The 12,588-nt window shown below is 42.3% G+C and overlaps 1 protein-coding gene across 1 annotated transcript in view; it reads left to right on the forward strand.

Moving 5' to 3' along the window:
• The window catches only part of LOC149440685 (NXPE family member 4-like), a 50,053-nt gene that overhangs the window by 11,538 nt on the left and 25,927 nt on the right, over window positions 1-12,588 (forward strand). The window contains exons 3-4 of the mRNA XM_089658262.1: window positions 3,594-4,324; window positions 10,432-10,493. Coding sequence (XP_089514388.1) covers window positions 3,594-4,324; window positions 10,432-10,493 — 793 coding nt within the window. The remainder of the gene's footprint in view (window positions 1-3,593; window positions 4,325-10,431; window positions 10,494-12,588) is intronic.

Raw genomic sequence — 12,588 nt, forward strand, 5'->3', positions numbered from 1 at the left:
GAAGTAGTGTTCAGGGGTCAGTAGTAAGTGAGGTAGTGTTCAGGGATCAGTAGTAAGTGAGGTAGTGTTCAGGTATCAGTAGTAAGTGATGCAGAGTTCAGGGGTTAGTAATAAGTGAAGTAGTGTTCAGGGGTCAGTAGTTAGTGAAGTAGTGTTCAGGGGTCAGTAGTAAGTGAGGTAGTGTTCAGGGGTCAGTAGTAAGTGAGGTAGTGTTCAGGGATCAGTAGTAAGTGATGCAGAGTTCAGGGGTAAGTAATAAGTGAAGTAGTGTTCAGGGGTCAGTAGTAAGTAAGGTAGTGTTCAGAGGTCAGTAGTAAGTGATGCAGAGTTCAGGGGTCAGTAGTAAGTGAAGTAGTGTTCAGGGATCAGTAGTAAGTGAAGTAGTGTTCAGGGGTCAGTAGTAAGTGAGGCAGAGTTCAGGGGTCAGTAGTAAGTGAAGTAGTGTTCAGGGATCAGTAGTAAGTGAAGTAGTGTTCAGGGGTCAGTAGTAAGTGATGCAGAGTTCAGGGGGTCAGTAGTAAGTGATGCAGAGTTCAGGGGGTCAGTAGTAAGTGAAGTAGTGTTCAGGGGTCAGTAGTAAGTGAGGCAGAGTTCAGGGGGTCAGTAGTAAGCGATGCAAAGTCCAGAGGTAAGTAGTAGGTTAAACAGTGTGCAGGGGTCAGTAGTTCAGAGGTCTGTAGTAAGTGATGCTGAATTCAGAGTGGACCTTTATCCCAAAATACAACCAAGCAGCCCTCCTCTGCCCAGCCTGCCATTCTCCCTGAACTGTGGTTCTCTGTCAGCATCACAGGCTCTCGTGCTTGTTTTCCCCAAGTCCAGAAGGTGGGGCTAGAAGGACTGTGGTTGGCTTTAGCAGTGGACAATCACAGTCCTTCTGTCCCTGGAAACAGGAGCAGACCCCCAGCAAAGCTGTGAAATCTGGGAAGCTGTCAAATCTGGCAGCCAGTCATAGGCAGTGAAGGCATTCCCTGACCTGCAGCACGCCTCTTGAATACGCATAGCTGCGGGGCGAGGAATTCCTCCCAGCCTATGATTAACTGTTGGCTTTGACGGCTTCCTGATGAGATTGGTCGGGCAGGTTTGGGAGTGACAATTACAGTTGCAGCAAAGACACAGAGTGCAACAGCCCAACAGAGCAAGCCTGCCCAAGCAAACTATTCCGATACTTACAGGTGTAAGTCCCCAGTCATAGTCTAGTTCCAGCTCCTGTACTCTCCTGGTTTGGTTCCTGTTGGCTCTTTGATTAGGACCTGTTATCTGTGTTGCCTGTTATCCAAGACCCACTAGACTCCTGAGATTTTGTGTGACCTGACCTCACTGAAATGGCTTTTGCCCTGACCTAGCCTCTTTTAATGACTACATCACTGCTCAACCCTTTGGTTTAGACACCTGGCTCTTGTTACCCCGACAATGATCTTGGCTACCTTAACTACTCAAGTCCTTAGTTCACCTTGATTGGAGAACGGCCTCCTGTGGAGATCTGATAATCCGGTGCTTTCAGCTCTGGTAATTAAGGTCCTGTGGGCACCCAAGTGATGCACGTAAAGCATCTTTAAACAGAGAAGCAACTGTGGTTGTCAGACCTCAACAGAGACCAAATCCATACGAGCAGACCTGTGTTTAAAATCTGAACAACACCAAGTTCCTTCACAGAGGTTGAGGTTCCCCAGACTCCAGACATCACTCCCTTGGAGTCATTTCTGTCCCAAGATGCAGCACCAGATCATTCCGTTTCTCAATTGTATGGTATCTTGAGGAAGAGGACTTGCCAGACGGAACTCCCATTCCTATCAAAGTGAGAATCCTCCTTTTCCCCCCAGATCACTCATCAGATATCTAAGTCCTCCTATTTCCAAGAGAAGAGCTACAATGGTACCAGATCCCGATGGATCTCCATCGGGTGTACCTTTCCTCTCCCAGTGCGTGTTGGAGGTGTAGAGAAAGATTGGTTCCCCATTACATATCTGGTGCCGCTTAATCTCTCCCTTCTGGCAAAAATCTTCACCTATTACAATTAGATGAGTGTGTCTAATATATAGGCACTAGGAGCAGTGGCTCTGCTGACGATGATCCCTGGATCCATCTCAAAGATCAAAAATGGCATTCTGTGGCACTGCCTACTCTCAACCTGCACTCATATCTCCTGACACTGGAAATCTACCTCTCCCCCAGTTTATTGGAATGGGTCCAGATACTTAAATAGATAATGGCCATGGAGACACTGGTTGTGGAAGATAGCCCTGATCCCAAAAAAGTCTGTACCATCTGGACTTGTTTGAGGGCCTATAGTGAATAAGATGCTTTTTGAGCCTTAATCTCCTAGTGATTGGCCTTATTTCTTTTCACTTCTATTGATTTTTCCAATGTTTCTCAGATTGTTCAGTTATTCTCAAATTCCCAGCTATCCCTTTTTTCTCTCCCCTTCTCCCTCCTCCTTTTTTTTTAGTCTTTTCCCTTGTTCCTTTCCTCTCCCTCACCCTTTACATCTTATATTATTGGCTTATCACTGATTGTCGTATACATGGTGAAATCGGCAACCTATTCTACTCATTGTTGCTACATCTGTTTTTTCATGGGTATGGTATGCTGCTCTTATCTGCTTGGGGGATTGTCACCCATTACATATTTTTGATTAACATTTTCAATTGTTATTTCATGTCTTTGTATTGAAATACTTAAAACTTTGAATAAAAAGATATTTAACCCTAAAATATGAACAAGAAAAGAATACAAACATGGCAAAAATGTATGTTTTGAGAAGATCAAAGAGGTCATCAAAGAGGGAGGCCTATCTAAGCTGTCCATTAGGAAGTCATCAAAGAGGGAGGCCTATCTAAGCTGTCCATTAGGAGGTCATCAAAGAGGGAGGCCTATCTAAGCTGTCCATTAGGAGGTCATCAAAGAGGGAGGCCTATCTAAGCTGTCCATTAGGAGGTCATCAAAGAGGGAGGCCTATCTAAGCTGTCCATTAGGAGGCAAGGTCCTAGATGACAAATGTGGCTTCTATTTGCCCAAATGACATTAGCTGGTCCCTCATCCACAAAGCAAGGTAAGTCATCTAAGGGGAGAGCATGGCTGATATTTATTTTACCATCAGAGGCAGATTTCCTTTACATCTAACTAGAAGTAAAATCACATGACTATTTTCAATGAAAAATACATAGCCCTAACTAAGAAAACCAATGGGGCTTTAAAGGCACCATACCACAAATGAAATACACAAAAAATGTGATGAATACAGCTTTATTCATAAAATTCAAACCATGGTTGTGGTAATGAGAATTGAGCAATCAAAACGCTCATCTTAAAAAGCATGTAATGCTTGTAACAAACAGAATCAACATGTAACATTACCGAATATGGCCTTAAACAGCATACAGGTTATAACTGACCATTTACAGTCTGTGTAGAAGCTGTTTCTGTGGACCTGTAAAGCTGAGTCATGTTTTACCGGAAGTAGAAAACTCCTTTAACTGCCCTTTTTTGCAAGGAACATCATCTACACCTCTTGCAAATACGTTGAATCATGGTATTTGAACATTGGGAGGGAAAAAAAAACTGAATAAATGTATTTTTTCATATTTCCTTTACAGTACTCTCTCAGAGTTATCGTGGGAAATTGTTTGGGGCATACCAAGCAAGATGTGGTTCCAGATAAGGAGAAGGTTTTAGAGCCTCCACTAAAAACAAGTCAACTGCAAATTCAAATTGATGACATCTTTAGCAAAATCCAAAGCCTTATCCCTAATGTGACATTCACTTATTTCAACGAAACCACCAGTGCGCAAAACAGCAAAGTGTTTTTAGCAAATCCCAGAGAACAATACTGTGTTGGGGAAGACTTTGTGGTACAAGTGGACATGTATGATTATTTGAACAACAGAAAGGCCTATGGAGGAGATCTTCTAAGACCTAGGCTTTTTTCTCCAGAGCTCAGAGCTTCTGTATCAGGAAAGGTGGAAGACTTGAAAAATGGGTCTTACCTGGTCCACTTTCCTTTATACTGGGCAGGCCAAATCAAAGTCTCCATTTTGTTTTGGCACCCCAGCGAAGCAATCGCAGCCCTGTGGAGGTCAAGACATGCAAGTCTGGGAGTTATTGGCTTCCAAGGAAGATTTGTCTTCCGAGGTCAACAGGCCGTCTCTCCCTGTGGCTTCCAAATGAATTCAGCCAGAGAGTTTTGTGAGTATAAAGATAAACTCTATGAAGAGGTCTTCTACTGCCAAAAGCCCTCTAACTTACCCTGTGACTGTTTGAGAGACATGAGAGCCGTGGACCTCCATTCATCATATTTGAAGCCTGAAGAGAAGCCAATGGTTGAAAGGTACAACATAAATGCCAAACCAAAATATTTATTTAATAGTTTATTCAATATTTATAGCCAATGTAAGCTGATAACATACAAAGGAATCTGAACATTGTTTTGTAGATATTTTCAGAGAAGATCCTTTTCAACCAAGAAAAAGATCCAGTTCATGAATGATTCATTCTCTATAGGAATCGTTTATGGTCTTATGTTTGCGGCAACTAGATAAACAATGACTAATAGCAAGAATATACTATATATACAGGGGTTAGACAAAAAATGAAAACAATACATGATTTGTAGGTGTGAAAGTGACATGTTTCTTGTTGAAAGCGGAAGTGATGTAACATTCTTTTGCTTCTGCTGTGTGATGAGACACCTAGCTAACAGGTGGGAAGCCTCACTTTCATCATTCACTGCGTGTGCTACTAATAATACGGAATCATGTCAGAGCTTACTGAGCTTCAATGAGGGCAAATTGTTGGTGCCACTTAGCTGGTGCCTCTGTGACTGAAGTTGGTGATTTATTTGCCGTGTTGCGAGGTACATATATAGTTGCTGGAAAAATGCCATCTGATAAGAATAAGCATGGTTGACATGGTCAACTGACCGAAAGAGACAAAAGGACATTGTGCAGAATTGTGACCCGGAATAAGAAAACAACTACTGCAAAACTGACAGCAGGGCTCAATCTCAGTCCCCTGAAGACTGAGATTGAGCTCTTCAGTCACTTTTGCAGCAGTTGTTTTCTTATTCTGGGTCGCAATCCTGCAAAATGACCTTTTGTCTCTTTCAGTCAGTTGACCATGTCGACCGCGCTTATGCTTATCTGATGATGTTACTCCAGGAAGCTGCATATACCGTCATAACTTTTGATGCTGTACCTCGCAACACGGCAAATAAATTGGCAACTTCAGTCACAGAGGCACTAGCTAAGCGGCACCAACAATTTGCCCTCTTTGAAGCTCAGTAACCTCTGACATGACTCCGTATTATTAGTAGCACACGCAGTGAATGATGAAAGTGAGGCTTCCCACCTGACATGACTCCATAGTACTAGTAGCACATGTAGTGATGATGAAAGTGAAGCTTCCCACCTGTTAGCTAGGTGTCTCATCACACAGCGGAAGGAAAAGGAATGTTACATCACTTCCGCTTTCAACACAAAACTTGTCATCACAACTGCAAATCATGTAGTGTTTCCACTTTTTGTCTAACCCCTGTACTATATGGGCATATGTTTGTGAACACCTGACCATCACACCTACTATATGCCCAAAAATATGTGGACACCCCTTCAATTTATTTAAATTAAGGTGTTTTCAGTGAAGGGTACTGTAACAGTTTAGTAAACTTTCCATTTAATGGCACTAAATGCATTCCAGATGCACCAAAACAATGTCTGGTGCAAATGTGTTGCTGTCTTTGTTCTTTAGAAAGTTATCACAGTGTGAGTGGAAAAGATGGTCCCAGGTCAGTAAACTGTAGTTGAGGACCCTCAGTATGGAAAGTCTATAGATGAGGTCCTTCGGTGTGGTCTCTCTGCAGAGGTTCAGTATGCCCACTGCTGAGTCAGACCTCTTCAGTCACAGAAATCCATGCTCCCTACTGATAGAAGAGCTTTAGCTGACTTTCCTTTTGGTCATAAGCCAAATTCTGTCAGAGGCATAGCGATTGTATGCTTGTCCTACAAAGTCATCAAAGAGGGCCGTCTGTCTCTGCTGGGTTTCAGACACCAAGGTTTAATGGTAAGCAAAGTGATTTCTAAAAGCACCATTGGCTTAAGGCCCCATGTACACGGGACACTTCTGAACGATGGCAACTGACTGCTGGAAACCGTAGGTTAAAAAACGTCTGTTTAGCTGCGTTTGCATACCATGTTTATGCAAGTTTATGAACATTTGCGTTTAGAAGCGTTTTTTAAAGATAAGCACAGGAGAACCTCCCAAATGCCCAGAATGCACTGAAAAGTGGTAAATTATTAACTATTTCAGACTGTTTCAGAGAAATACAGAGAGTAGAAGCAGAGACAGCAGTATGTGTTCACATTAGCTAGGTGAGAGTTGCTCATTAACATTTCTTTTGTTTCCAAGGGTGGGAAAGGTGTCTGGTGGGGGGAGTCATTAAGGCCTCCTGGCAGGGGGTCTTCATGAGGAATTTGAGATGTGAATGGTCATTAACATATCTTTCGTTTCCAAGGGTGGGAGAGGTCTGAGGTGTGAATTGGTCATTACAATGTGTGACAAGCTTGGTAGGAACATCCTGTGTTCAGTGTTTTGTCCATTTGAGTACCTTGAAAACATTTTGCATGCATTTTTCATGATGAAAAAAGGCTCTGGACAGCATCGGGAACTGGAAGAGTTAAAAAAAAATTAAAACACAAATGCTTATAAACACGATTTGCCGCGTTTAGCCACGTTTGCAAGTGTTTTGCATTTGAAACATTGATAAAATCGACATCTGAATGCAAATTTTCTGCTTTAAAAAAAATGACTGTAAACTCAACTGCCTGTAAATGATGATGTGTACATGGACACATAGGAGAACATTAGGGAGAGTTCAGGGGCTGCTGAAAAAAAACGCTGAACAGCTCCTGAACGTGAGTTTATCAGCTGCAGTGTACATGAGCCCTTAGCAGGCCCTGAAGTGGGGGGTAAGGAGAGCTTAGCTCAAGGGTGAGCATGGCTGTTCTTCATTCTACCTCTAAAGGCAGCCCTAAGCTCTCTTATGTCAAATCAGAAGATAAATCCCATACTTTACACTAAGCTCTAACTAACCATTCACACTCCTGCCTATTCCAGCTATTAAAAAGACAATACAGGCTTGGAGATATTGCTTTCTCAAACTTTTTTAGCAGTCAAATATTTATACATAGTGAGGATTTCAAATTGTGGAAGAAGATGCTCCAGCGCAGTGTGCATGAGAGTTTTCTTGTGAGATTTGGCCTCCTCAGCATGTGTAGGATCTGGTGGTGGGATCATGACATCACCTTCACCTTGGTGCCAACACTCTATTAGAGAAACTTATCCTCGCTTCACACACAGAAATAAAAATATATTTATTTGGTATAGTAGGGGAAGGTTAGAACCCCTGTCATTTTTTATGTGTTCATGTTTCAAATTTTCCTTTACTTCCTGTCTGTAGAAACAATTGTCCACAGGGCAGGAAGTGAAGATAAAACCTCCCAGTTCTCATCCTTCCCCGTGCTATTTAAAACATGAAAAACATGTTTTTGGTTTGGAATGCACTTTAAATAAAAATAATCAGTGAAGTAGATCTTTAAAATGGTATTAAACCCAAAACCAAAAATGTATTATATTGCAGCTTACCAGTAATTAGATGGGGTGGCTGCATCAGTTTTCTTTTTTTAGGATTTTTGCCCCTCTGTCTTCTCTTGGTGATCTTGGCAGTGACAGCCTTCCTGTATTAGTGATACACCACTCTGGAGGAATGAGTAAAAGACACATCAGACAGCAGCATTGTCAATTGGGGGGGGGGGGGGAGAGCGTTAAATGTATAAGCAGATTTGAATACAATAACAAACTAAAACCAAACTCCAGCTCACACTTTATGATCAGTTAAGCAAACAGGTTTGTTTTTCCTTTTGTGATAAAGCATTTACATGAATAAATAAAAGATGACAATTTTAATCACCCCTGCCAGTGGTAAATGCATGGTCTCATCCATGTAAACTGTTCTCCTAGATTGTAAGCTCCCAGGATCAGGGCCCTCCTATCCCTCTTGTATTGAACTGTATTGTTGCTGTATTGTCTCCCGTTATATTGTAAAGCGCTGAGCAGACTGTTGGCGCCATATAAATCCTGTATAATAATAATAATATATTCTGCTGGAGAGCTTGAGCTTCTAATATACAGTAGACTTGCTGGCTGAATTACCAGATGAAAATAGAAGAAAGAAGCCTACAAAAAGTAAACGAATAAAGCCATCATATCTAAGATTCGGCTAATAACAATAAAATAAATGTTTGCTTTGGGGTTTAATACTGGTTTAATATAAACAACAAAGAATTTGCTGTAGCAAGGGATTTAGCTCTAAACTCTCCAAGGTGATTGCTGGACCTTGCCCAGCCCTTCAACACAGGTGAGGCTGCAATACAATAAAAACACTCCACTCTACTTTCTTGGGCATGGATTTATTGTCAAAAAGGTACAAAAAGGTTACAGATGAACAGATAACAGTAATATTGACCTTGATTGAGCTGATCTGTTCATTAGTGAATACTTTTCTTTCTTAAACCTGCAGTTAAGGAGGAAGAGTGGAGCAGCTTCCTTTTATTGGAGCTCTAGATCTTTTACATTCTTCTAGAACAGCCATCCTCAAGCAGGGTTCCTCGGAACTCTAAGCTTTTTCCAAAGGTTTCCAGGGTTCCTTGTACCAGGGGCGGACTGACAACTCATGGGGCCCCCGGGCAATAGGGGATTATGGGGCCCCTGTGTCCTTGCCCAACCTTAAAAAAGCCTATGAAAAAGGTACCAGGGGCATGTCATGGGGCCCCCTACTGACCCTGGGCCCTCAGGCAGTGCCCGAGTTTCCAAATGGTCAGTCCGCCCCTGCCTTGTACTGTGACTGATTGACTTCCCATTTGATGGTGACTGCATAATTCTAGGTTCAACACCATTTGGCAAAGCCAGCAGCATGACACCAGTGATCTTTTTTAGCTGTCCGTAAAAGTGGCATTCTGACCATCACTGTAGGGGTTGCATTCTTTCTACTGACCACCTGTGTAAGGAGCATTCTACTGACTGACCTCTGACGAGCTGATCTTGGTAGGGGTTACCCAAGTGACAAAAATAGACAAAAGGTAGTGCTCTAACTAAATTATCAATAAACACAAAAAAATCATCAAAACATGAAAAGAAAATATATATTAATTAAAAAAGAAGAAAAAAAGTGTATCAAAATCCAAAAATATGATCTTAAATGTAAATAAAATATCATAAACTCATTTTATCAAACAAATGAATTATCCAGTTACACAATGAAATATATATATATATATATATATATTCTAAAAAAATCAATATCAAACATCAAAAAATGTCCAATAATAGTGTCCTTAAGTGTAAAAAAATATACGTGAAAAAAACGTTTTGCATCAAATTCCAATGTGCAAATTGATAGAGAAAAAAAGTGTTATCTTATACTTCAGTGCTCCAAACTGTTAATTCTTGAAATAAACCCAAAACACTGTGAAAAACCCACCACCAGATGAATTAAATAAACTCACAGGAGCAACATGCTGGTCAAATTATAAACCAAGATAAAATAATGTGGTGCTGCGCTTATACATACAACATACCGAAAAGAACATATGAAATAATAACATATAATAAAATCTACATAAATAAATAATAATATTTATGTATGTAGATTTTATTATATGTTATTATTTCATATGTTCTTTTCGGTATGTTGTATGTATAAGCGCAGCACCACATTATTTTATCTTATTATTGTCCATTGTGGTATGTGGTAGGGTGTTAGCAGCTTTATTTAGAGTTTACATTGTGAGTGCAGAAGGATTATACAGTCAATTTATAAACCAGCACACATGCTTTTGCTCTGGCAGCAACGATCTGCAGATTGATGGCCGGCAATTGGGAGGCGATTCAACCAACATTTTCTTGACATCAAACACACTCATAAAGGAAGAGAGAGGGAACTAATAGTGTAAAATCGTACGACAATTTTATTCATAAAAACATTCCATAAATTACACTCACATTCCGTAGTGTCAAAGCCAACACTAGTTTGAACAGCGTATACAGCACAAATTAAAAAAAAGCCTGATTTGGTGCAGGGGCGGACTGACCAATTGGAAACTCGGGCACTGCCTGAGGGCCCGGGGTCAGTAGGGGGCCCCATGAGATGCCCTTGGTACCTTTTTCATAGGCTTTTTTGAGTTTGGACAAGGACACAGGGGCCCCATGATCCCTTATTGCCCGGGGGCCCCATGAGTTGTTTGTCTGCCCCTGCTTCGGTGACAGCTGAGGAGGTTACCCAAGACCTGAAAATTATTGTAGGGATTTCTCTGGAGTAAAATGATTGAAAGCTTTGCTAGCTTCACATTTGAAAGTAACTTAAAATTAATCTATTTCTTGTAGGCCAAGAGTGGGTATCGAAATTGCCAACAACTTAAAGCCCACAAGAGTTATACACTGTAATGGTAAGTATATCCATAAATTTGAAGGTATTGGCATTGATTATTGGCAGGGCTTTCTTTCTGCCGGAACGCGGCGGTACTGCGTTCCGCCACCTTTTTCTTCTTGTCCCCGCTCACCGACTGCCTCTGCAGAGCTGACAAGCTATGCAGAGCAGCGAAAGTGACAGGTGCCGGACGCGGCTTGTTTATGTCATGCTTGCGCGTGCCCGGCACCTGTCACTGCCGCTGCTCACAGCCGGTGAGCGGGGACATGCACGCTTCACCCCCCCCCCCTCTACCGCCAGCGTGTAAACATCGGGGGCGCGGACGATGGGCGAGGACACTATGCACGCTTCACCGCCCCCCCCCGCCGGCGTGTAAACATCGGGGGCGGCGCGGCGACATCAACGGCAGTGACAGCGTGGATGCAGGGGCCGTACAGCTTGGAGTAGGTAAGCTGCGCTCGGCTCCCTGTCACTGACTGCAGTATCATGTATTGCTCTAAATTTTTACTCTCTCCCCAGCCTGTGCCCACCTAAACTATCCCAACCACCTGTGCCCACCTAAACTATCTGAGCCCACCTAAACTATCCTCACCCACCTGAGCCCACCTAAACTATTTCAGAACGCAATTGCTCAGCGCTCAGCGGCGCCGATCGAGAGCGCCCCTCCTGTGCATGAGGAACAGGAAAGATAAATTCAGTGATGGACGGTATTTTTTGGAGGAAAAGGTGGCAACCCTAGGGGAGCCTGTAGGAGCAGGCACATCTACCAGACAGGGTACACATGCATGCTAGACTGATTTTATATCTATGCTGGACGTTTACAAACGGCCTGCCATGATTTTATATCTATGCATGTGTTCCTGGTGTCAGTACGGTACTGATTTTATATCTATGCGTGTGTTTCTGGTGTCAGTACGGTACTGATTTTATATCTATGCATGTGTTTCTGGTGTCAGTACGGTACTGATTTTATATCTATGCGTGTGTTTCTGGTGTCAGTACGGTACTGATTTTATATCTATGCATGTGTTTCTGGTGTCAGTACATTAGTCATTTTATATCTATGCATGTGTTTCTGGTGTCAGTACGGTACTGATTTTATATCTATGCGTGTGTTTCTGGTGTCAGTACGGTATTCATTTTATATCTATGCATGTGTTTCTGGTGTCAGTACATTAGTCATTTTATATCTATGCATGTGTTTCTGGTGTCAGTACATTAGTCATTTTATATCTATGCATGTGTTTCATGCAGATCATGCAAGAGGCAGCCGGGGGTCCGATGACATCATTTCCCTTATATGGTATGTACGGGAAATGATGTCATCGGAAGCCCCTCCCAAATTTTACTTGCATTCCTGTTCTCTAAAGGGGTGGTCCTAGGGTTTGATGGGGGCGTGGCCAGGTTTGGGTGGGGGAGTTCCACCACCTTTCCTCTGAGAAAAAAAGCCCTGATTATTGGTAACGTTTTGTTAGCAAGCACGATTGCATCCTCATCTTTTTCCAAACCTATCCACTTAAAGCAGTAGTAAACCTCAAAAAATAACACAAAAAAATCTTCTCTCTGCAATTAAGAGTACAATGTGTTAGTATGCACTGCAAATTAGCACATTATGAAAGACTTACCTGAAAATTAAGCCCTCCATCCGTGACGAACTTTGTTTTCAGGTAAGTCTTCCATCTTTACCCGGTCTTCTGTCTGGGTTCACGGGCTGCGGCCGCTTGGCTGGCCGAGCCACGATGAAGTCACTCCTGCACATGTGCTAGGGAGTTACAACCACAGAACGACTCTCTCAATGGACGACTGAAAACGCTGTTGGCTGAAAACGGGTCACAGGAGTTCAGAATGAACTGCACTCCTGTGATCCACAGAAGTACAGCTAAAAGATCTTTGGTGGAGGTCTGGTGCTAGAATTACCGCCCAAGATCTGTGATACCTCACATGTGTGGGATGATCTCTGTTGCCTGCATGCAAAAGCACGGGGGGTGGGGGGGTTGTCCCGCTATTTTATTTTAGTTTTTTTTTTTACACTGTCACATTAAAAACTTTTTTTTATCACTTTTTTTGCTCTCACAAAAGAATGTAAACATCCCTTGTGATAGCAATACACGTTG

The sequence above is a fragment of the Staurois parvus genome, unplaced genomic scaffold, assembly GCF_062004578.1.
Source record: "Staurois parvus isolate SC_StPar_1 unplaced genomic scaffold, SC_StPar_1.0 ptg001060l, whole genome shotgun sequence".
NCBI classification, from domain to species: Eukaryota; Metazoa; Chordata; class Amphibia; order Anura; family Ranidae; genus Staurois; species Staurois parvus.